General features: G+C 38.0%; 1 protein-coding gene across 6 annotated transcripts in view; it reads left to right on the top strand.

The window, feature by feature from the left end:
• Positions 1–25,421, top strand: part of LOC136874049 (F-box/LRR-repeat protein 20) — a 458,706-nt gene that overhangs the window by 147,486 nt on the left and 285,799 nt on the right. For 3 of the 6 annotated variants that reach the window (XM_068227641.1, XM_067147556.2, XM_068227642.1), the window contains one exon: positions 10,628–10,724. The exons of the other annotated variants lie outside the window; for them this stretch is intronic. In XM_068227641.1, the coding sequence (XP_068083742.1) occupies positions 10,692–10,724 (33 nt within the window). In that variant the 5' untranslated portion in view covers positions 10,628–10,691. The remainder of the gene's footprint in view (positions 1–10,627; positions 10,725–25,421) is intronic. 6 annotated transcript variants of the gene reach the window in all.

Below are 25,421 nucleotides of genomic sequence, written 5' to 3'. Positions count from 1 at the left end.
TCCAGCATGTATTTAAACATATGTAGTGCTAGTTATTGTATTAAAGCAACTGTCCTTTATGAGATTCTAGCCCCATTTGTATGTTTTCGACTTTTTTGTTTGCACACCACAGTTTTATTTCTGGTAGCACTTTGGCTCTTAACTAATCATTGTGAGCATTATAGGGACTTGCTATAATGATTGGGCAAATTGGTGCAATGTACATCATGTCAGTCTTTATCACATGTTCGTCTTACAGCCATAGTAGTAATGTCGTCATTGCCTTTACTATGTACAGTTTGTAGTTATCATTTAACTTCCTCTGTTTCTGTGGTTCAGATATTTTACAGTTGTTCTCCTTTCTGGGGTTATTTTAGGTATTTTATATAGAGGATAATCTTCAAACAATGGGGAAATATTATCATACAATTTCTGTATTCTCGGCCCATGGCGAAAATCATATAAAAGAAAATGCTGTCTACATTCGAAAGTTCTTGACTTAAAATTGAGTGCAAATCCATCTCTAGAAATGGCACTGAGCCATTTCTGTCCGAGATCTGAATGGCATGGAAATTCATGAAATAAATTACCTTTACTTTCCCTCTCTTACTCCTGCGTTATGGGACACAGCAGTATACCATCGTAGCTAGCCATCCACCTATGGCAATGAAATATTATTGCTTCTTCTGGAGACATACGTACGTGGAGAATAACCAAAATAATGAAACACAGTTAATCCATTCGAACTTTTGGAACCTGTCCAATAGACATTCATACCTAGGTTCCTAAAGCGTGATACTTACGCAGTCTCAGCTAATGAATACGAAACTCATTCACAGTCGCAGACACTTCATTGAACACCAAAACATATATAATAACAGGGGAAATGCTTGTGTAGCAGAATTAAGAAGGCTGTCAAGAGGGACATCCTATTAGTGCCTTTGTAAGAAAAACTCAGACTACAAGCTGTTCACTGGCTAGCCTGGAAGTGAAGGTTAATGGCAAGGCGTTGTGAGCATAGTAGATAGCGATGGTTGAGATCTACATGTTTCATGTTGTAATTTGTCCCAGATTTCTAACTTTTACGTATTATAGTAACTTAAATACAGAAAATGCCTGCAGAAAGTAAAATTCATATTCTGACTAAGATAGTGTGTTGTATATCTCTGTTGCATTTCAGAAATAAACCTCATTTTTTGTTTCATATTTACTTGCAGGTTAACATATTTTTTATTCCTTTTAATGGAGTGCTATTGCTTTTCCACTGCTACTTGACAATTTAACTCTAATTAAAGAGTCTTATAAATGTAGTACATATTTTGATTTATGTGACCTTCAGCTACTGTGGCGTACCACCATCCCAGCGTGAAATCACAGCAACTACTTAAGGAATGACAAACTTGAAGAGGAATTTGCAGTTTACCAGTGTGATACTTCCCCTTAATATATTGTACATGGACCTAAAAATTGATGTGAACTGGGGCAACATTGCAGAGCTTAAAAATGAAAGTGGACAAATTAAGTATAAAACCTTAAGTAATGTGTATTTGCAGTATTAAGTGTACCTCACAGTAACTCTCCTACAGAAAGAGTTTTCAGTGTTGTTAGGAAAAATCAGACAGAATTCAGGCCTACATTAAATACATCTACACTGGAATCGCTTGTGGTTCTGAAGTTGAAAATGTCATCTCAGGGGGAAGTATGTTTCAAGAAAACCTAGACTGAAAAGCAGCTGCTGGGTGCAAAACAAGCTACAAAGAATTTTTTAATCACAGATTTAATAGGTAATGAGCAAATTTTTTTTTTTTTTTTTTTTGTAATATGATATAGTTTAGAATAGATTGCTGTTGGAAAGGGCAAACGTGGTGCTTTGTATTTGACCTGTAAACGTTTTGAGTGGTGCGTTGTGCGGGTTAAAAACGGGATTACTGATAACCCACCTCGAAGGTTGACACCTCTGGTCGCACCAAACGGGGGGGAAAAAAAAAATTAAAAACAGAAGGGGAAACATCCCAAACAACAAATTTAAAACACCTTGAATGAATGGCAGAAGGCAAAAGAGAGAACATGAAAATTTACAAGTCTGCAACATGCCTAAACACAGCATATCCACGCAAGAAAAATAATACATGTTTCCAAAATTACCACCATCACAGAAGCGGAAGAAATATTGGAGGGATCACATTTCTTAAATTTCACAGTAAAGGTTATTCAATATGAAGTACTTGAAAACACTATCACAATCAATGACCTGACGTATACACAACTCGAGCGTCTAATAAACAATGCTTTTCAGAAGACAATGATAAATTCATAAGGGTGACGCAATGCTTATCTTGTCTTGTAAGTAGTCATCATCTAGCCCAAACAGTGGTATTACCATTATAAAATGATGCAACAACGACGACAAGAATAAAAGTTACGAGAAAATGAACAAACCCATTACGTTTAAGAGAATAAAGCCCCAAAATAATAAATAGCACCTTCAATATTCTGTAGAAAATGAAAATATTACATTGAAATTAGGTGAAGCTGTACCAGTAATGTGCTTCAAATTTTAATAATAATAATAATAATAATAATAATAATTGTGATATTAGACGTTAGCTGCATCGGAACGGTCTTTAAGTTACAATACCAGGCAACATCAACCAATTACAGTGACCACAGGTTTAATTTTTGAAACATTTAAACACATAGACGTATAGACATGATACTGTATAGGCTTTTGGGCTTACGCCATGTCAAGAAAATAAGATGAAATTCTTTACGTTTCGCAGAGAACTGTGCTCTGCGCCATCAGAAGAAAAACTCGACTGTCCATGAGAAAGGCTTTTTAAACAATGAATTTTTAAATTTAGACGTTATAATAGAAGTGGAAATGGTACGTTCATTCGCCACCAGATGGCTCCCCGGACATGGCACAGCGCTAGCGTTCGAAGCGGAATCTGACCAAACCATCAGAATCAGTCTAAGAGATACATATAACTTGTGTACATAACATATGACATTGACAGGTGTGTTACATTGACACAAGCCTAGAATGAAACATTTGGCGATGAGGTACGTACAGATTTGGAAAACACAGAGATGAAATTACAATAGTGAAGGGACAGGGATGGGAACTACCTACGTAAATTCACCTGGTTGCCAGCTATTAAGAATTTACGTAGGTAGTTCCCTTGGATATCATTTTTCGCTAGTGATGAAGACTGAATGCCCTTTACAACTGATAGGGCTTGTCTGTAGGATTTCACTTTACATAAACCATCTTCTTCATCATCTTCATTCTCATCATTATTGCCATCAGTTTCTGTTTTCTTATCTTGGAGGTGATGGGTGGCGAACTTTTCGATGTTTCGTGACGCTGCCTCTGTCTCAACTTCTAGAATGGTGGTCACATAATCTTCTGCACTGACATTACCATAATTACTATGTTCGAGAGTTTGTTGTAGCACAAGTATTTTCATTTATTATCGTTCCTTTGTCAGGGAGCGAGATGTGGCAGATTATGGTATTGACGAGATGTTATGTTGCTCTTCTGCCATGTGGCACCAAGAGGCAGTTGGGGAAGTGATGTTAGAAAGAAGTGAGGATGAACCCTTCAGTTACACGTCACCATGAGAAACACACATAAATTCATATACTTGAGGGAAAGCATCATACTATTGGCCAAAATACTTCACAAATTCAAAGGGACTACCATTCATAGACCTAGACCGTAGATACCAGTAGTTCACAATGTTGATTATCACTAAGACACAGTTCTACGAGTGATATAACCAAACTTAGCAGAAAGTTTGTTTTGATTCATAAGTACATAACTAAAGAGTCTAGGTTGAAACCTAACCTGAAATAGGTGCACAGGAAGCAACAGGTCCCAAATATTAGAGTTTGTCTTGAATCGTAAGATAACAAGATCAAATAAAAGTAAGACGATGTAGTCTGAGAAAAGGGGAGAATAAATTAAAGAATGAAAGCAAAATTTTAACACAACATATATTATTCTCAGTTATCAACATTGTAACCGTAGATTGGCATGATTAGACAAACAAAAAATAAAAATAAAATTTCAAACACAGTAAAAGGAAACTTAAGGTTCAACAAAACATTGCAGCATAAAACATAAACAAACAAACAGGTTAGGAAACATGACAACTACAGAATGAATGTGGAAAGCTGCATGGAACCCTTAAAGGTAATGGAACATAGCCTTTTGCGAAGAAAGAAACCGTAAATGGTAATAGCCCTTGGATTACACACATTTATTTTAAGAAAAAGGAAACAAATCAAAACTCATAATAGAAAGGAGCAAATGAAAAACCTAAAATAGAAAGATCTTTACAAACGCAAATCAAAGTGTTATACCACACCTGGAGATATTTGCAGTGTGCTAAAAGGAATTTAATCACGGATTTTGCATCGATAGAAAGAAAATTATCCAGTGATACACAGGTGTGGGGAAAAAGCGGTAGAAAAAGAAGAAGAGATTGGCATCAGGAATGAAATTAGGTCTTAAAAACTCACTATGAAGATTCATTTCGCTTCATACCCTACTCTGTAGAGAAACTGGACAAGGGTTGGGTATACATTTAGAGGAAACACTTAGTTCATCACATAGATAATAATAAGTGATAGCAATACATACAGGGTTATTCTAAATGATTGTCGGGGTTACAAAAATTCATAACTCACAGTGCAATTGATGTAGGAATATGAATCTTGTTTTATTGTGTACTGTAACTCATTAAGTTATTTTGACACATTACAAATGCTCGATGTGTGTGTGCCTTGTGTCACTCTACACACATCTACTCGATAGTCCAACTCTTCCCACACACGAGTCAACATGACAGAGGTGATGCTTTCGAAGGCGGCTTGGATGCGCTGCTTCACTTCCTGAATATCCAGCGGTAGAGGAGGAGAATAAATAGCTGATCTTTAACATATCCCCACAGGAAGAAATCGCATGGTGTAAGTTCTGGTGAACGTGGTGGAAAGGGTAAGAGCATCAGATCACCTTCCGTTCTGCGTCCCATCCATCGTGGAAGTTCTTGGTTTACAAATGCTCTAACCTTGCTGTGAAAATGAGGTGGTGCACCATCCTGTTGTAGCACGTAATCATCCCTGTCGTCACTCAACTGGGGTAACAGCCATTCTGTGAGCATGTCCAGGTAAGTCAGTCTTGTTACTGTCTGTTCATTGAAGAAGAACGTGCCATAGACCTTCGTGTTTGAAACGGCACAGAACACGTTCACCTTAGGAGAGTCTCGCACATGTTCCACATAACAATGGGGGTTCGTTGCACCCCAAATGCAAACGTTTTATTTGTTTACCTTTCCACTTACATGAAAAGTAGCTTCATTACTGAAAACTACTCTGTCAAGAAAACCATCATCTTCAATCCATTTCTGCAGTGCCATGCAAAAGTTGAAACATAGGGCTTTGTCATTAGCTGTTAGAGCTTGACGCAGTTGTAAGCGATATGGCTTTACATTTAGGCGCCTTCATAACACACGCCATACTGTGGTTTGAGGAACTTGCAGTTCCCTGCTACATCCCGTAGTTGATTTCTTAGGACTACGGAGATAAACGCCCTAATCCGATTCACATCCGCTTCTGACACAGCGGGACGCCCACTGCTTTTCCCTTTGCACAAACAACCTGTATCCACAAATTGTGCATATCTTCTGCGAATAGAGTTGTCGGAAGGAGGCTCCTTCCCGTATTTTGTCCGAAAATGGCGCTGGACTCTGGTAACGGATCGGTGTTGATGAAATTCAAGAGGTCAAAAAGCTTTCTCCTTATCGCTAACCGCCATTTTGTTAAACACTGCTATTACTGCCATCTGGTGGTAACTTATGTACTACAGTTGATGCAAAATAAAACTTTGAGAGTTTGTCTAACCATTACCGCAACAATAAAAATGGTACATTTTCCACGTTAAAAAAAAAAAATTCACAAAACCCCGACAATCATTTAGAATAACCCTGTATGTCAGTCATGGAGGCATTTTAAGTCCATGGTATATGAAACCATTTTTATTCAGTCCATGATATCCAGAAGTGTTAGTCCGTGTGTGTGTATGTGCAATGTCCAGCCAAATCTACAGCACACAAAGATTGGAAATTTTTTTCATAGGTGGGCACAGCTGTTGCCGATCACGCATGGCTGTGTCAAAGAACAATTCTTGCTCCAAGAAATGAAGCTGTCAGTGTCACCAACGAGCAACATTTACAAGAATCACCTAAGGGCTGATGTCCTAGATGTTAGGCCCCTTTAAGCAACAAGCATCATCATCATCATCAAGAATTACCTGGTGTTGTACAACTGTACAAGTCTATCGACACGATATGTTACAGATAAGGCTGTCAGCTACATGATAGAGCTTTTGAACAACTTGGAGTCACCTGCCGTACCCTTGAACACACAGATTATCCTTCTCAGGAATATGAAACATTCTTCCCTTGGCAACAGAACACAGCTCTCAGTTATCAAGAGATTGATTCTGAATATTATTGAACCCACCATCATGACTGGACATGTTGTGGACGACATAGTATTCATTATTCAGATTTAAATAATCCATTTGTATGTATAGTTTCAATTTAGACGTCTACAGTTTTGCTGTGTGCATCAGCAAAGCACCAGGACAATCGCTTAGTGTTGTAGGACTTGATCTTTGGAAACAGTACTTCTATAATTGTCAACTATGTGGGTTGTTCAATGTTAGAATAGAAATAAAATAATGTATTTCATCCAATTTATGTAAAAATGATGTGTGTTGGTTAATAAAATAGTATTATTTTGCTTGTAAATAAGTGGTTTAGAAAGATCTAACGGTTGAATTAATAAAAGTGGGTGAAGCTGTGGGTCCATGCTAGTGCAGAATACAAGCACAAACAGGCTTACTGGGTTATTCAGATATATCATTGAAAACCAGAGAACAAAATTGAACTTTCCTGAGGCTAACAGCTTACTTCTCGAGGGTGTAATTTACTCCGTAAAGATCAGTAATTCATAGCCATTTCCCATTTTCGTACATCTTTGCCCGACATGCCTCCTCCAGCGAGGGCTCTAATCTATGTTGGATATCACGTTCCTTTCACAAAGAATGACACAAGGAACATTATCAAGGCAAGGGAAAATGTGATAATACCAAGCAGTAATAATGAAAATTGGTGATGCAGTGAGTGAGGTATTTTTATAAAGATTTAATATGGTGTGAATCGAGACTGAATTTACGATGTGCTAAGCAAGAAATCATCTTAATGAGGAATGTACTAACGAGGTTTCTTTGTGTTTTCTCACATCTGGTTGAATTTCAGAAAAGGCGTTTCCAATGTGAATTTGTAGCAAAATGGTTATCATTACTGGCGTTTGAAATATGTAGTCACGATACATATGAGGTTAAGTTAGGTTAGGTGACACTGTTTGAATACCCCCTGCGGGTGGGGGACGCACATGTAGAATACACCCGCGGTATCCCCTGCCTGTCGTAAGAGGCGACTAAAAGGGGCGACCAAGGGCTGACTGAATTAGAACCATGAAACTAATTTTGAATCGTACCATCACGCGGGGAACACCATAGGTTGCCTGTACTTGCGAGTAGTACCACTAAATTTGGTACGAAATAGGTTTGTGATTAGTAGCAGTAAAAGCCTGGCCTGGTGGATTCCAGTACCCATGCATCGTACCCATGTGTGCAACACCGCGGGTCTGGGCGTAGCCTGTGAGTTGTACCACTATACGAGCAGCACCATGGGTCTGCGTTGCCTGTGATTAGTACCCACTATGTGAGGAACAGCACGGGAATACCGGCGCCCGTGTTTAGTACACCTAGGTGGGGAACCTTCTCAGTTTGCGTTGGCTGTGAGTTGCGCCATTGTGTGAGACACACCATAGGTCTGCGTTACTTGTATGTATTGCAATACTTGTGAGTAGTACCATCTTTTGTGGAACACCGTGAGTTTTTGCTACTTATGAGTAATACCCCAACATGATACATACCATGGTTCTATTTTACTCGCGACATGTACCATTCTGTGGGGCCTTAGACGTGGATTTTGCACTCCCTTTAGACACCAAGCATCATTGTGCTTTATAAGTGGTTCCTTGGTCGGTAATAATGTTATTTTCGATCTGTATTGAGTCCGATCCGTTGTTGTTGTTTTTTTTTTTTTTTTTTTTTTTTTGTTTTGTTGGGTTGCTGTCGATCCATTCATGACATATGTTATTTTTATTTTGGTCAGTGGATGCCTTTGAAATTTTTGTTCTTTCATTTCGTACCATTAGGGGCCGATGACCTTCGATGTTAGGCCCCTTAAAACATCAAGCAGCATCATCATCATCATCATCACACTGTTTGAATAAGAAGACTAAAATGTTTGCCACAGAAGCCACTGGAGTGATACTAGCTCTAATTTTGCAGAATAACATTGAATATACACGTTTGTGTTGTCTCGGAATTAGAAAAATAACAGCTAACGAGTAAGCATAGTATAGAAATATGCAAAAATGCAAGTTTTGAACACACTGATTGCCGTTTCACACTGATTTTAATGAGTGTGGGGGGTTTTTTCCTGCCAACTTTAACAAAAAATCAGATATAACTACAACCCATCTTAGCAAGTACATTGTTCACTGTTATGAATTGTTCCTAAAATGGACTTCTATTGTACTTAAAAACATATAAGATCTCCCAGTGTTTATAATGATTCACAGAAAACAACTCCTCCTCCTAATTCCTCGTTAGTAGCAGATTCACTTAGCAGTTGGTCAACTTTTAGCGAGATAGACATGGCACAATTTTCTGCTTATGAGTACATCACGCCAACAAGAAGTGAGCACATATTCTTTGTTACCTGACTTTTCCCTTATGTTATTATTTCTCTTTTCATGCATTCTTTAACATATTGGTGTACTTCACTTTGTAGACATCCTTGTGGAATGCATCATCACTCATTTCCAACAACTTCTTTTTAGGCTGTGTTGACGTGTAACCTCAATAGATGGAATGTATTTCAAGTTATTTGGTTGATCCATGTCATCAACATGCTGCAGACTTTAATAGTGATGAATGAATAGATTCCTTTTTATCACAAAAATTCAAAACTGGAACCTGATTATATATTTTATTTGACCATTCTTCGAGAGTGATATCAGCAGCTAAACAACACTAAAGAACTCTAGATTTTTTTACATGCCACTCTAGGTTGACAGTTCATTTTAAATGACCTGCAGAATACATAATTTATCAACATATTTTAGTCGACCATCACTAAGAATGATGCAGTCAAACAGCACCAATGTACTTTTTGAATTTTTTTTAATATGTTGCTCTAAGCTTGATGATTCAATTTGATATGACTTGTAAAATAGGATTTTTGTGTAATTCATTCAGACATTCTAATTGACCTTTATGAAGAGCAATGCTAACCATTAAATATTGCTAAAGAATATTCTAGAATAAAGATTTTATGACTCAGTTCTTCCATGACTTGTAAAACAGGGTTTTCATATGTTTTAACCCCCTTTTTAAAATAATTTTTAAATAACTTCAATGTACACCACAATTTTATGTATTCAGTGTAAATAATATTTTGTAGCTTAAGAACGTCATATAGGCCAAAATGTGTACTATATTTATGACTCTTTCTTAATTAGAGTTAAATTGTAAGGTATTGAATTGGTAGAAAAGCAATAATATTCCATTAAAGGAATAAAAATTTGTTTCATTTCAGTAATGTTATCCTTTCTGCTGTCTTTCAGTTGACATCTTGTTTGTTCCCATAAATTGCTGTAATGTTTATTAAGTTCTTTCTCTGGGTTGGACCGACCATGTTCTTGTTTTATGTACCCTATGTACACGTTGCTAAAGTTACATTTATCACCTCCAAGAACCGAGACACAGAAGTTTCAGCTGTAACCAAGCATTCTCCTGAAACAAAACACAATGTTTTTTATTAAACTAAGGTTTTGGCAGCTGTAGTGCACCTGAATCTTGAAATAAAAATCTCAAGGGCTGTAGAAATTAAGAAACCTTTGAATAACTTTAATGTAGGTTATTAAATCTGCAATTCTTGGAAGAAAACACCATACATCCTCCCCACTAAACATACAGAACAGTAATGGAAATTGCTCCAAGAGATACTTTCCAGGTGTTCCAAAGATATTTTTGCAGCTCATGGGAAACCCTTACATAAAGTACATAAAACAACATGGTCCAACCCAGAAAAATGACAAACTGGTAGTTTCACAGACCATGAAAGCTTCATCTCTAAGATTCCGTAATGTTTGTTGCAGCTAGTTCTGAAAGAGGATAAATTTTATGTAGCATCTCAAAAGTCAGCTTGTTTGCACACTAACCCACCCCATTAATATAATATATATTTTTTTAACTTTTCTCTTGGATAAGAGACCTGTGCAATGTTGTACTCCCTTCCTGGTCACTAATCTTTCTCTGCTTAGCTCTCCTTCAGTAATACCACTCTTGACCATAACCATGTATTGCTGTAAGCTTGTACTGTAATTAATTTATTTTCGAAGCTGCAACAAGTGACTTTTGTGTATGCCCACATCTCATTGTTATTGTTGTTTATTATTATTATTATTATTATTATTATTATTATTATTATTATGTTGTTAGGTCTTAGAAAGCTTGTGAGGCTGTGAAAATATTTTTATATTCGTTGGCCGTCACTGTGGGCACAATGTGTCCTCTGCAGCAGCATTCCGATCGCTGGGTAAGTTAACTTCCCTTTGAGTGGCTACAACCTAGGATTAAAAGTTGCCAGAAGCATGAATTTTTTGACATATAAAATTTGTTTGCTACAATTATATTTGGAATAGGGTTGCCAGATTTCATAGAGGATGACGCAAGTGCAGTAAATAGATATAACTTGAGGACAATATTCTCTCACCCATGGGTAACAAATGCAGATATCGAACTTGAATAATTATTATTATTTTACAATTATTATGATTATTATTATTATTATTATTATTATTATTATTATTATTATTATTATTATTATTATTATTATTATTATTACTACATCATGTGTACATATGATATGATCGTCTTGTTTTTGAGGTTATGTCATGGACCGTGCACTGTATATAGACATATATATCAGTTCAGTTAATTTAAATACCTGTAAATTAATTTTATAATTTATTCTTACCAGTATATATAAAGTGTAATCCATAATTGTGAAACACACTGTGACTTCCAGAATGGTAATAGGCACGAGAACGATTGAGAATATTCTATACATTATAACCTTGTATTAGACAAACTAGATTCTTCACGAAGATATATTTTGTAATATAACTTTGTAGAAGCCTGTCAAGGCACACATATATAAGGGGGCGATCTTGACGGTAAAAGTTAGTTGTTGTTTAGTAGAGTTATGGTGTAGCAAGTATATATCCCAGGCTGATATGCAATATTTGCAGTCTCCATATTGAAATACACAGTCATCTGTTTTCAACTGTGTTTCAAAGTGTTGGCAGTTTTTAATAATGGCGGCTTTGTTGATATTCCCGAAGTGAAGTGTTTTGATACTGTGATTAAGGTTATGTGTGTGTTAATTTGTGAATATATGTGAATAAAATTAATTGTACCAACTGACAGCATCTCGTGTGCATCTGTATGGATACACCAAGGGGAAACAGGAACACATGTATTGACACCAGACATCTGGTACCATAATGAATCAGTAGATTAAAAATTGCATTAACTGTATTTCCGTATCGGGACATAACCCCATGTACATATTCTTATATTATTAGGCTTCAGATTTTTTTATCCTTATATACACAGGGTGAACAAAAAATGCTGCACTTGGAGGTCGGCATACGGTTCCTCGTTGAAATTCATGACAAAAGTTTATCTTGTAAAACCTAGTCCCACCAATAGGTTTAATAGAAATGCGAGTTAAGAAACGAGGCTCTGGCAACGCTGTAACGGCGTGCAGCTTGGCCAAGCACAGGTCGCATGATCTTGGCGCTCTGTCAAAGCTGTCTCATTAGCTCACTGAGACCAGGTAATGCTATAAATGCCAGTTCTGCAGATCCGCCGATGTTTGAGTCGCGTTCGCGCAAATTTTTTTTTTCAATTAATGTATCAAATTGTATCCAATATACACCTCCACTATGCAATACACTTTGTTCTGTCTTACCATTGCACTTACCTTTATTTAAATATTGAAATATAACATGAACTTCTTAAGACGTAAACGACCACTTTGTTTCGTCCATGGCACAAATAAAGCCAATATGTGGATACAGTAACATCGCCTCTATCCAGTGCGGTACAAGGAAACACAACACAACACAACACAACACAGTACAGTACAGTACAGTAGGTAGGCTACATTGGATTGCCCATTATGCTACGCACGATAGTTCCATAGTGTACATGTGACACCCAGTCTTACCTTCACAGAGCCGGTACGTACACTTACGAACAATGTTCACTTCACAGCAGATGTTCAAAGCAACCACCTTGCATTTGCAAACACTTCGCCACGCGCTGGAGCATACTTTTCTGGACCCTACGCAACACATCTGCATCAACCATTGCCGATGCAGCATGCAGGCGAGCCATTAGGTCTTGTACACCCATGGGTGGAGTACTATAAACATGTTCCTTTAAGTGTCCCCAGAAATAAAAATCTAGTGAATTAAAGTCCGGGGAATGCGGAGGCCAGAACATTGGACCTCCATGCCCAATCCATTTCCCTGGAAATGCTTCATTTAACTAGTTACGCACAGTCATTCCAAAGTGTGGCGGAGTACCATCATGCTGAAACCATAGCTGTCACCGAACACTAAGTGGAACATTTTCTAAAGCGTCAGGCAAAGTATTGCCCAGAAACGTACAATAGCAGGGCGCCTACAACTTGTCCAGCTATAGATAAGGACCTAAAAGCACTCCTCCCACGATTCCAGCCCAGAGGTCTATACCAAAGCGTACCTGAAAGCCACGTTCACGAGTGACATGTGGGTTGTGGTCAGACCAATAATGGCTGTTGGGATGGTTGAAAATACCTTGCCAAGTGAAGCTACATTCGTCACTCCATATTACATTCTTTATAAAATGTATTATCTTTGACTTGTTGCAAAAGCCACCCACAGAACTGTACTCATTGAATGCGGTCTTCTGGCCGCTGGTGTTGAGTTCACGTGTAATGATGTGGATGCATTTTTTCATCGTGCAACACGTCAACAACCAGTGTTTGAGATACCTGGAACTGCCTTGCAATATCACGGTTACTTCACTGAGATGATTGGTGAACGGCTTCAAGAATGTCGTCTTCTGTTTGTGGAGTACGTCTAGTCCTTGGACGACCTCTGTCCACTACTTGTGGACGAAGATTACAGATTTCCTGCAAGCGTTACTCAGGGCGACGAAAAACATTGTTATCGGGATGGCGCTTTTGAGAGTACCGTGCTGCATACTCACTAGCAATTGCAGAAGCTTGATTATTGGATGCACCCAACACTAAAAGCATATCGACGTATTCGCAGTTTGTGTTCTCCGTCAGGAAGCCGCCCTACATGCACTTGACAGGGCCAGTTATGGTTGTGCACGGTGTGGTTATTTGACTCGTGCATTCAGTTGAATGGATCATGCTGTTATGTGTTCGACTAGCGTCATGTGACAGCAGGATGTCATGCTTACAAACACAGTTAAACGACGGGAACTAGGGACCTGATGTCACACACACACAAAAGAAAAATAAAACCTGACGTAGATTCGAGCCGTAGCTCCATGGTGCATGTGGGTTTGATAACTCAGTGAGCTGTGATGGCGGGTGCGGTAGAACGGGATGATGCACGTTTCTCTCTTACATTCCGATGCGCTGAAGCATGTGACAGTGTTGCCAGCTTCTTGTTTTCGACTTGTTTCCCAACAGCACCAGATCCGATTGGCTATAGAAACTTTTGTCTTGCAATGGGATTAGGAATCGCATGCCGACCTCCAATTGCAGCATTTTTTGTTCACCCTGTATATATATATATATATATACTAGCAAGATACCCGTGCTTCGCTACGGTATTATACTGAAATTTATAATTGAATGGATATCGATTTATATATAATCCGTCAAAATTCGAGATCTGACTCGTTTTCTGAGAGATTATGGCAAGTTCCCTACCATTTTTCAATCTTTCTTTCCAGCAATCAATTTCGTACTTACTGGTCAGTTCGGTCCCTAAATGTTTGCCATCTTTTCCTATAAGCACTTTTAATATTGATCAAATTCTTGAGGAGATTCGGTGTGGTGTCTTCTTGGGTGCCTTGGCAGTACTGAACCCGCAGCCGGACTGCATTTTTAGTCATTACCCGTCCAGACCCGTTTCCAGCGCGGTCCACACATTTGACGACGGTCCAGAATATTATTATTATTATTATTATTATTATTATTATTATTATTATTATTATTAGATGCGAAAAAGACCGGAAAACTGATCACGCAAAGCTCACTTAGAAGTTGTGCATTTCCTTCTTTGCCAGGCAGCCTTCAATTTTTCTCTCATCGTGGTTCTTCGTTCTTCTGTCCACTTAGCTCCTGTCTTCTTCTTGTGGTTTCTCTGACTCTACTTCCCACTTGTTGATTTTCGTTCTGTAGCAGGTTCGGTTAGCGATGTCGGCCACTTTGATTCCTGATTTTTCCAGGTCTTGGCGGATTTCCGTTGTCCACCTATTTGTTTTGATGCTTTCTGTTGCCTCAAGTAAGATTCTTGTCAGTCTGTTTTCTGGAAGGCGTTTGATGTGTCCATAAAATTTCAGGCGTCTTTTTCTGATGTCAGCCGCAAGGTTTGAGAGCTCCTCGGTTTTTGTGCGAGATTGCAGTCTATATCCTTCGTCAGTCAGTTTTGGGCCGAGAATTTTTCTGATGATTTTACGTTCCTCTTTCAGGATGTCTTCGAGTACTGTTTTCCTGTGGAGATCCAGTGTTTCACTCGCGTATAGTATTTCAGGTTTGATCACAGTGTTGTAATGTCGAATTTTGGTGAAGATTGAAAGGCATTTTTTGTTGTAAATGTTTTGCGTTCGGCCAAGGGCTCTCTTCATTTTCTGGATGCGGACCTCGAGGGCCTTCTGTTCTTTTCCTGTTGGTACTATAATTTCTCCGAGATATCGGAACTCAGTTAATTTTTCGATTGTGCCAAATTTCGTGTTCAAATTCTGGAGGCTGCAGTGGTTGCACATGACCTTGGTTTTTGAGAAGGAGATTTGTAGGCCGAATTTTTCTGAGCATTTCCTGAGGGTTTCGATTTGGCTGATTGCCTGTTGTTCGTTTGTTGCAAGGATCGCAAGATCATCTGCGAAAGCGAGACAGGAGATTTTTACATGTCTTCTTGTCATACTTAATGGTTGCCAATTTCCTTGAGCTTTTAGAGCTTGTTCCCATTCTCTCATGATTTTGTCCAGGGCTATGTTACAGAGTAGTGGGGAGAGTCCATCTCCTTGCCGCACACCGGTTTTTATCTGAAATTTTTCAGATATATTTCCCATGAATTTTACTTGGGAGGTTGTGTTGGTGAGAGTCTGATGATTTTTTGAGTCTTGTTGTCCAGTCCGTACTCACTCAGTGTTTGGAAGAGAGATTGCCGGTCAGTGGAGTCGTATGCTTTCTGGAAGTCCACGAAGGTGCAGATTGTGGGTTGTTTTCTTGTGTGTCGTAGTTTCAAGATGGTTTTCAGGTTGAGTATCTGTTCTGCACAGGATCTGTGGGGCCTGAAGCCCGCTTGGTATTCGCCTATGAGTGGTTCTAGTTGTTCCTGTGTTCTTTGGAGGAGGACTGCAGAGAGGATTTTGTATGTGACTTGCACCAGGGAAATTCCCCTGTAATTGTTCACATCTGTTCGGTCACCTTTTTTGTGAAGTGGAACGAGGAGGGCGTTTGTCCAATTTTCTGGTAGTTTTTCCGTTGTCCAAATTTCTTGTATGATTTGTGTGAGTTCTTGGAGAGAATTCTTTCCTAGATGTTTAAGAAGCTCTGCTATGATGCCGTCGTCTCCGGATGCCTTGTTGTTTTTCAGTCGTTGTATGTGTCGGTGTATTTCCTCTTGTGTAGGTGGGGATGAGTCTGGGTTTGGGTTCGGGTGGGGTTTAAGTGGAAACCTCTCCGTTGGTTCTGGGCAGTTGAGTAGTGACTCGAAGTATCTCGCAAGTTCCTTGGTGTTTTCGTCATCTGTGAGTGCTAATTTTCCGTTTTGTTTTCTGAAGCAGAGGTTCTTGGGCGTGTACCCATTTAATCTGTTGCGGAAGACGCTGTAAAAATCTCTGGTGTTGTAGTTGCGGAAGTCCTGTTCGGCTGACTTCAGTTGGTCCTCCAGGTATTTCCTCTTGGTTTGTCTGATGAGTTTAGAGGTCTGTCTGCGCACTTCGTGGAATTTTTCTTCGTTTTCAGGTGTACGGTTGCTGATGAACTTCTGGTATGTGTTTTTTCTATTCAATATGGCTTGGTCACATTCGGTGTTCCAAAACGGGTGACTGCTCTTTTTCTGTAGTGGAATTTGCTCTGATGCACTCTTCATGATTTTGTCGAGGAATTCGTTCCAAGTTTTGGCTGGGATTTTTTCCCATATTTCCCGGAGATTTGATGTTTTTATTTGTTCTGTGTCCAATTTTTTATTTGCCTTGGATTTCTGGTAGAAGCGTTTTGGGGTAAATTTAACTTTGATTCTTGTTAGATGATGGTCCGAGTCAGTGTTGGCTCCTCTGCGGACTTGAACATTGTGTACTTCTTTTCGTGCTGGGAAGGAGATGGCGACATGATCGATCTGGTGTTTGCTGCAGCAGGTGTTGGGTAATTCCCATGTGAAGAGCTTATTGGGGCTTTTCCGTAGGGATGTTGACATGATTTTCAGGTCGTGTTGTTGACAGAGCTCGATGAGGCATTTGCCATTTTTGTTAGTCTTTTCGTGTGCTGAGAATCTTCCTGCGGTTTTTCTGTAGCACTTTTCTTTACCAATTTTACCGTTGAAATCGCCGAGGAGAATGATGGTGTCTTTTTCAGGTATTTTGATGAGTGTGGTTTCAAGTTTGTTCCAGAAGTTTTCTGTTTGTTTCTGATCTTTGCAGTCGTTGGTGGGTGCGTGGGCATTTACAAAGGTGTAGTGGCGATTTGCACAGCGAAGTCGTAAGGTCATTAGTCTGTTGTTTATGGGTATGATCTCTTCTATGGAGTTCACGATCTTTTTGTGTACGAAAAAGGCCATGCCTAACATTGGTGTGGCTTTTCCTACTGTTCGTGTAGTTTTGCTCTTGAAAATGCGGTAGTTACCATATTCTGACGTCTCCGACTCAGTGAGTCTGGTCTCTTGTACGGCGAGTAGCTGGATTTTTTGCTGATCTAATTCTGATGTTAATCTGAGAAGTTTGCCTACTTGTAGGAGTGTGTTTACGTTTAGCGTGCCGATGTAGAAGGGCGTTTTAGTGGGAAGTTTGCCAGAGAGCTCCGACTCTCTCTTTCGTGTCAGCCCGGCTCCTCCAGAATTCGAGTGGCCGGTTGCCGCCTTCGTTTTCAGTTGGCGGGTGGATTGGTTACCACCTGGAGTAATGTTGTTCTTACTTGCACGAATCATGGTGTGCTTGTTCTCAAGCGATTGGGTTGATCCCGAGGGGTGGGTGAGTTCCTGAAGGTTTTCTGAGGCAGCCGCTCCAACTCGGAGTACAGACGCTGACCAGTTGCCGCACCAAATAGGTGAACAGATGCTACTGGATTTATTATTATCCTATGCCGTTGGCCATCTAGTGGCTCTTCCGCCTTTAGGGGCAGTTTCCCACCCCAAGGGCAAGATAGTGCCCTGAACCTCTACCCGCTCATCCGCTCTCCGAAGAGGCCATTGGCACTTGGTAGAGGAGGACCACTTATACCGGTGGTCACTCGGTTTGTGGACACAGTTTAATGTCATGCCCGGGACATCCAGAATATTATTATTATTATTATTATTATTATTATTATTATTATTATTATTATTATTATTATTATTATTATTATTATAGATGTTCTGGACCCCACAGCAAGATGCAAGGCCGCTAATTGGCGGTAAATTCCATCTGCTGCCATTTTGACATTGTGACCAGCACCATTGTCGCGCGTAGGCAAGTAAGCGGAATTTCTGGCGATACGAATGACATACTTCCGTGCATTATTGACCTTATTATAGAGGTGAACAATTGGGCAGTCAATCTCATTCCTATCGTTTATTTCAAATGTTTTAAATTTTTATTTATATGCCAGGAGAATCTACTGTAATCTAAGAACGTTCTCCCAAGGAAAAGATGGCTCTTGAAAACGAACCCAGGAAAGATTAAAAATTATCGGTTTATGATCAGAATAAGTACATCGAAAATCCACAGCCTGTTTCCAGTCATTCAACAGGGTCAGGAATGGAATGAATAAACAGTAAAATCAATTGGTCTAACCTCCTTTTACACCCCACCGTCGTTAGTTTCATTCCCCGCCCCCCACAAAAAGGAAAAGAAGGCTTGTTTCTTTATGTTTAAAAGAGATTCCAAACTCCAATGTTCACGTTTATAACCTTCAGTTTTGAGATATAAATATCCCTATAAAAATAATTCACTTTTTTCAGATCTTTCACACTCCCCCCCCCCCCCCAAGTGAATTTTCCTGCGACAAACTCGTTTCTTTAATAGTAAAGGATCTTCTAAATACCAGTTATCACGACTCTAACTTCTTCAGTTTTTGATTTGTGTGTCCTCATGAAAGGAATTCAACTCCTTTTCACTTCCGCCCCCCCAAGATTATTCCCCCCCAAAACGCGTTTTTCTTTGATTTTATAGGAGATCCAAATACCAATTTTCACGCCTGTAACAAATATAAGTATTCCTCATAAAATTAAGTCAATTAATTTTTCAATAATTTCACCCCCCCTTCCTCATTGGATTTTCCGAGAATACGTGTTTCTTTACTTTTTAAAGCAGATTCCAAATATAAAATTTCACGTCTGTAACATCTTCATTTTTGAGATATCAGTAGCCTAATTAAAAGAAATCAACACTATCTTCAGTCAATTTTACCCCCCTCTCCACCCAAGTGGTATTTCCGAAAACTAAAAATACACGTTTCTTTATTTTTAATAAGATAAAAAATACAAATTTTCACTTCTGTAACATGTTAACTTTTTGGAGATATACTGTAGAAATTCTCATTTTCAAATTTCACCACTTTTAGTTCCCCTTAAATGGAGTTTCCAAAAACAAATCACCTATGTTTCTTTACATTTACATGAGATTCCAAATACACACTTTTTACGTCTGCAACATTTTACGTTTCTCAGATATTCTGTAGATATAGTCTTTCAAAAAATTCACCCCAATTTGTCACTCCTGTTTAACTGCCATTAATTGGATTTTCCAAAAGCAAAAAAATACGTGTTTCTTTGTTTTTAAAGGAGATCCCATATACAAATTTTCAGTTCTGTAATATCTTCAGTTTCTGAGATATATATATCCTCATTAAAGGCATTCAAACAATTATTCACCCCTTTAAAACCCTCCTATTGGGATTTACAGAAAACAAAAAAATACGTTTTCCTTCATTTTTAAGGGAGATTCTAAATACCAATTTTTACATCTGTAAACTTTTAAAGTTTTAAGATGTAGACACACTTATTTTAAAAATTAACCACCCCCTTCCTTTTCACCCTCCATTATTTGGATTTTCCAAAAACGAAAAAATACCTGCTTCTTTAGTTTTAAAGTAGATCCCAAATACCAGTTTTCAGGTCTGTAATATCTCCAGGTTCTGAAATATAAGTAGCCTCATTAAAGGCATTCAACCTTTTTTTCACCCTTTTCCACCCTTCCTATTGGGATTTTCCGAAAACAAAAAAATATGTGTTTCTTTATTTTTAAAGGAGATTCTAAATCCCAATTTTTACATCTATAAGCTTTAAAAGTTTTGAGATATAGATACACTCATTTTAAAATTTCACACCCCCTTTTCACCCCCTTAGCGACCGGAATATCCAAAAATCCTCTCTTAGCGATCACCTACATCTTAATATGAATATATCCTCAAAATTTCATTCCTTTATGTCCTATAGTTTTGGCTCGGTGATGATGAATCAGTGAGTCAGTTAGGACAAGTTACTTTATATATATAGATAGATAGATAAATAAAAGAACATGTCCTGACTGACTAACTCGTTCATCACTGACCCAAAACTACTGGACATTAAGAAATGAAATTTTGAGAATACATTTATATTACAATGTAGGTGCTCGCTAAGGGAGGATTTTTGGATATTCCATTGCTAAGGGGGTAAGAAGGGGGGTGAATTTTTAAAATAAGTGTATCTATATCTCAAAACTTTAAAAGCTTACAGATGTAAAAAAATTGGTATTTAGAATCTCCTTTAAAAATAAAGAAACACTTATTTGTTTTGTTTTTGGAAAATCCCACTAGGAAGGGTGAAAAAGGGGTTGAGTGCCTTTAATGAGGATACTTATATCTCAGTAACTGAAGATATTACAGACCCGAAGATTGGTTTTGGAATCTCTTTTAAAAATAAAGAAACACGTATTTTTTTTGAAAATCCAATTAATGAGGGTTAAACAGGAGTGACAAATGGGGTGAATTTTTAGAAAGACTATATTTACAGTATATCTCAGAAACATAAAATGTTACAGATGTAAAAATTTGTTTTTGGAATCTCCTGTAAAAGTAGAGAAACATAGGTGATTTGTTTTAGGAAACTCTAAAAAGGGGGGTGAAATTTTAAAATGAGCATGTCTACAGTATATCTCAAATTAACATGTTACAGAAGTGAAAAATGGTATTTTTTTATCTCTATTAAAATTAAAGAAACATCTATTTTTTTTTCTTTTTGGAAAAACCACTTCGGTGGGGGTAAAAATGACTGAAAATAGGGTTGAATTAATTTTGTTAGGATACTGATATCTCAAAAACTGAAGATGTTACAGACGTGAAATTTGGTGTTTGGAATCTCCTTAAAAAAATAAAGAAATATGTATTTTTTGTTTTTGGAAAACCACTTGGGGGGGGGAGGGGAGAGAATTGAAAAATGAGTTGAATTATTTGTATGAAAAAACTATTATCTAAAAAACAAAATATTTTGCAGACGTGAAAATTGGTATTTTGGAATCTGCTTCAAAAGTAAAAAAACACATATTGCTTTGATTTCGGAAAATCCACTGAAAGGGGGGGGGGTTTGAAAAAATTGAAAAATTAATTGAATTAATTGTATGAGGATACTTTCGTCTAATAAAAACTCAAATTGTTACAGATGTGATAATTGGTATTTGGATCTCCTTTAAAAACAAAGCAAAATCATCTTGGGGGCAGGGGTGAAAAGGAGTTGAATGTCTTTTATGAAGACACACATCTCAAAAACTGAAGATGTTACACTCATGATAATTGGTATTTAGAAGATCATTTACTAATAAAGAAACAAGTCCCGTTAATCCGAAAGTCCGGTTAATCCAAAATGAAATATCTTTTAAAATCTCCTTATTGAAATGAAAGTAGATATTATAGAACGAAGATTTACTTGCATTTTATTAGTCGTATTTTACTAGAATATCTTAATGTAAACATAATTACACATCTTAAACCATCAATTACTGGTCGTTTATCTTTACAAAGTCTCTTAGTTTCTTTTTCTGTAGTGATTGGAACCTACTCAAAGATCCAGTGTCTCATAAACATCACGAGTGCGCGTAGCAGCGGAGTGTTGCTCGACGGAGGCGTCTCCAGAAACCGTAAAAGAAGTTAGCAGGACGTAAAAACAGTAACATTATTACTAGAAAATGTTTTTCGTTTAATCCAAAAATTTCCTAAACCGAACAGACTCCTGTCCTAATCAGTTCGGATTAATGAGACTCTACTGTATTTCTTTACGGAAAATTCACGTAAGGGGGGGAGTGTGAAAGGAAGTGAAAAAAAGTGAATTCCTTTTATGGGGATACTTATATCTCAAAACTGAAGGTAACAGATGTGAGCATTGGTATTTGGAATCTCCTTTAAACATAAAGAAACACACCTTTTTTGTGGGGGGGATCTTAACGGCGCTGGGGTGAAAAAGGAGTAGAGACCAATTGATTTTACTGTTCATAATGTACTTGATTCTGATCATAAATTGATCATTTTTAATCTTTCCTGGGTTCGTTTCCAAGAGCCATCTTTTCCTTTGGAGAACTTAGTTAGATTATAGTAGATTCTCCTGGCATATAAATAAAAATGTACACACATTTGATAACAACTATAGGAATGATATTGACTGTGCAATTGTTCACCTCTATAATAAGGTCAATAATGCACAGAAGTATATTATTCGTATCACCAGAAATCCCTTACCATTGCCTACGCGCGACAATGGTGCTGGTCACGTCGGCAATGGTAGCAGATATAATTTACCCCAAGTAGCGGTCTTGCATCTTGCTGCTTTACAAATGACTTTACAAATGAAAATATTTATAAAATCCTCCTTATCAATACAAATCAAGTCATCTGTTAGATAAAGCAAAGTCTATACATGTTTCAGCCTAATCTCAAGGCCATCTTCAGTAGCAGAACAGTAATTACATAATACACAAACAAATTAAAAATCGCAATGAAGTGAAGTGACAGTGATCATGATTAGTGATTTAAAAACATATTGAGGTACAAAGTCCTCTCATCTAATAGATCGTTCTTGAATTGTCAAATAAAACTTGCTGACTGTTAAAATGAAATCGCTGTGCTGAGGAGTGTAGATGCAATTGCATCTTGCTGTGCAGTCCAGAATAATAATAATAATAATAATAATAATAATAATAATAATGTTCTGGACCATCGTCAAAATGTGTGGACCGCGCTGGAAACGGGTCCTGGCCGGGTAATGACTAAGAATGCAGTCCAGCCGCGGGTTCAGTACCACCAAGGCACCCAAGACGACACTACACTGGATTTCCTCAAGGATTTGATCCATATTCAAAATGCTTATAGCAAAAGATGGCAAAGGTTCAGGGACCCAACTGACCAGGTGGAATACCTGGAGCTAGCCCCGGAAGTATGAAATCGATTGCTGGAAAGAAAGATTGAAAAATGGGAGGAACTTTGCCGTCAGATTGCGAATTTTGGCGGATTATATATAAAATGTTAAATATTCAATTATATTGCTAAGTTTTGATGCAGTAATCAGTTCAGTCATTTGGAGCCATTTCTGTGGTATTGTCATAGAAGGTAACTTTGACCTCAGCTGTTCATTTCTTTCCTCACAAAAGAAATCAGGAACCATAATGATCTCTGAATACATATCGACATTGAAAGGATCAGTAATACAAAGCGACTGCTAATTTTAATGTCTTTTGAAATTTAGGTTTTTGTCAATGGATATGCAAATCTATTAAGGACTATTGTTATCAAAATCAAACCATGCAGTAGACAATTTGCTGCCAGATTGAAAGTAAATACAAGCAGTCATGCAGAAGGAGGAAGGACAAAGTGGTTGGAAACTATCAAGAATAGTATAATTAGAAGAAACCTGGATTGAAATACAGTTAAGAAGGAACAATGGTGTTCAGATACAGGAAGATGGAAAGGTGCCATAAACATCCCAACCCAGGAAGTTCTGGACAAGGAAAATGATGATGATGTCAGTTTTGATGTTCCATTTTACTCTGAGATGGTAAACTGGATCTCACTTGGGCAATCAGTGGCAGAGTTTTAATTAATTTTATGAGGAAAACACCAAATGTGGTGCCAGAAGTCTTTCAAATGCTGGGATCCAACAACAACATGGAGTGTTAAGTAGACTTCCCCTTCAAAAATCCTGTATGATAAAACCCCTACACTTTGGCCTATTTGAAAACTGATGTACAATTATGATTTCATCCTCATCACGATGCACAGGTCGCCTACGGGTGTCAAATTAAAAGACCTGCACCTGGTGAAACGAACATATCCTCGGACACTCCCGGCACTAGAAGCCATATACCATTTCATTTCATTTCTGGCTGCTAAAGTCGACAAGGCAAAAGACATGCATTATATTGCCATTTTAACCCATCAGTGTGGTGAATTTAAATGCTCAGGTGTGTCTATGCAGTGGGAGGTGTTCTAAGCGCACTTCTGAAATTTTCTCTCGTTTGTGCAGGACTTTGTTTAAAGCAACTTAGGTATTATTTTATGGATTTGAATAATATAGTAGACTCTCGACTACCCAGTGGGTGACTATCTGGCCTACTTTGTATAATACAGTACAATACTATTCCAAAGCTTTAGCAAGCGGGCTCCTGCTGTAACCCTGTGTGGTCTTTTGAAATGTTTTATGCACATCTTGTGCTTCTGGCACATGTGGAGTCACAATTATAAGGTACATTACAGTATTGTCAATACATATGTACTCAATAAATGATTAGAAAAATATCTTGAACAAACGAGACATAGAAGCCATCTTTCAGCGCTCACAAACAACAATGAACACACAAAGAGAGCAGCTCTGTTGGCAACTCTGTGTTCTTTGTTTCATCAGTTGTTTATCAGATGTCTAAAATGCGTATATTGGTAAATGGTTGTTTTGTGCGCTCCGTTGTGTTTTAATTAAAGATTGCAAAATGGGTGATGAACAGAAAAAAGTTGTACTGACTATTGACGAGAAACTACTTGCTATAAGGCAACTTAAATTCTGGAGTAGCAGCCAAAACTATTGCTATTTTTAATTAAAAAATAAAAAATAAAACCACGCATAACAGTGCCAACATTTTGCACAACACCAAATCCGTTAATGATACTAATAGATATAGTTGTTCAGGAGTGTATCGAATGAAATGGGACAATTGTGAGGCTAGCCATATCGGACGTACTGGAAGAAATTTCTTTATCGATTACAATGAACATATTAACGCCTTAAAACATAATCACTTTTCGTCTATAGCTCAACATAACGAGGATTATAAGCATCATTTTACAAATATTGAAAACGACATGCAGATTCTAAGTATGATCCCCAAGGGTCCTCTACTCAATATAACGGAAGAATTTTACATTGGTATAGATCAATATGCAAACCCAAATTTTAACTTAAATGGAGTTACAGATAGAGTTAATATTCTCTTTAATACAGTTATCCCCATTTTTTTAAAAACACCTACATAAAAATAGGTAAGAAACAAAATCCAATACATATCAAGGAACCTCCCGAAGACACGCCCAGCTCTACCTCACCTTCCCCAATAATTAACCCTATTGCCCCTCCACTCCCCCTCTCCGTCACCTCTACCTTACCTTCCCCAATCAATAACCCTCATGCCCCTTCACTTTCTCTCTCTGTGACCGCTAGTACCAGCACTAGACGTACACGGAGCAGTGCACGACGTGCTCCCTAACTGCACACATCCGACCAGTCAACAGTACTATGTAAGTAAGCACTTATTCCACACGTTCAATAGA

Source organism: Anabrus simplex, chromosome 5 (genome assembly GCF_040414725.1).
Source record: "Anabrus simplex isolate iqAnaSimp1 chromosome 5, ASM4041472v1, whole genome shotgun sequence".
Lineage (NCBI taxonomy): Eukaryota > Metazoa > Arthropoda > Insecta > Orthoptera > Tettigoniidae > Anabrus > Anabrus simplex.
Note: the sequence above shows the minus strand (reverse complement) of the source record. Positions and strands in the feature narration are given on the sequence as shown.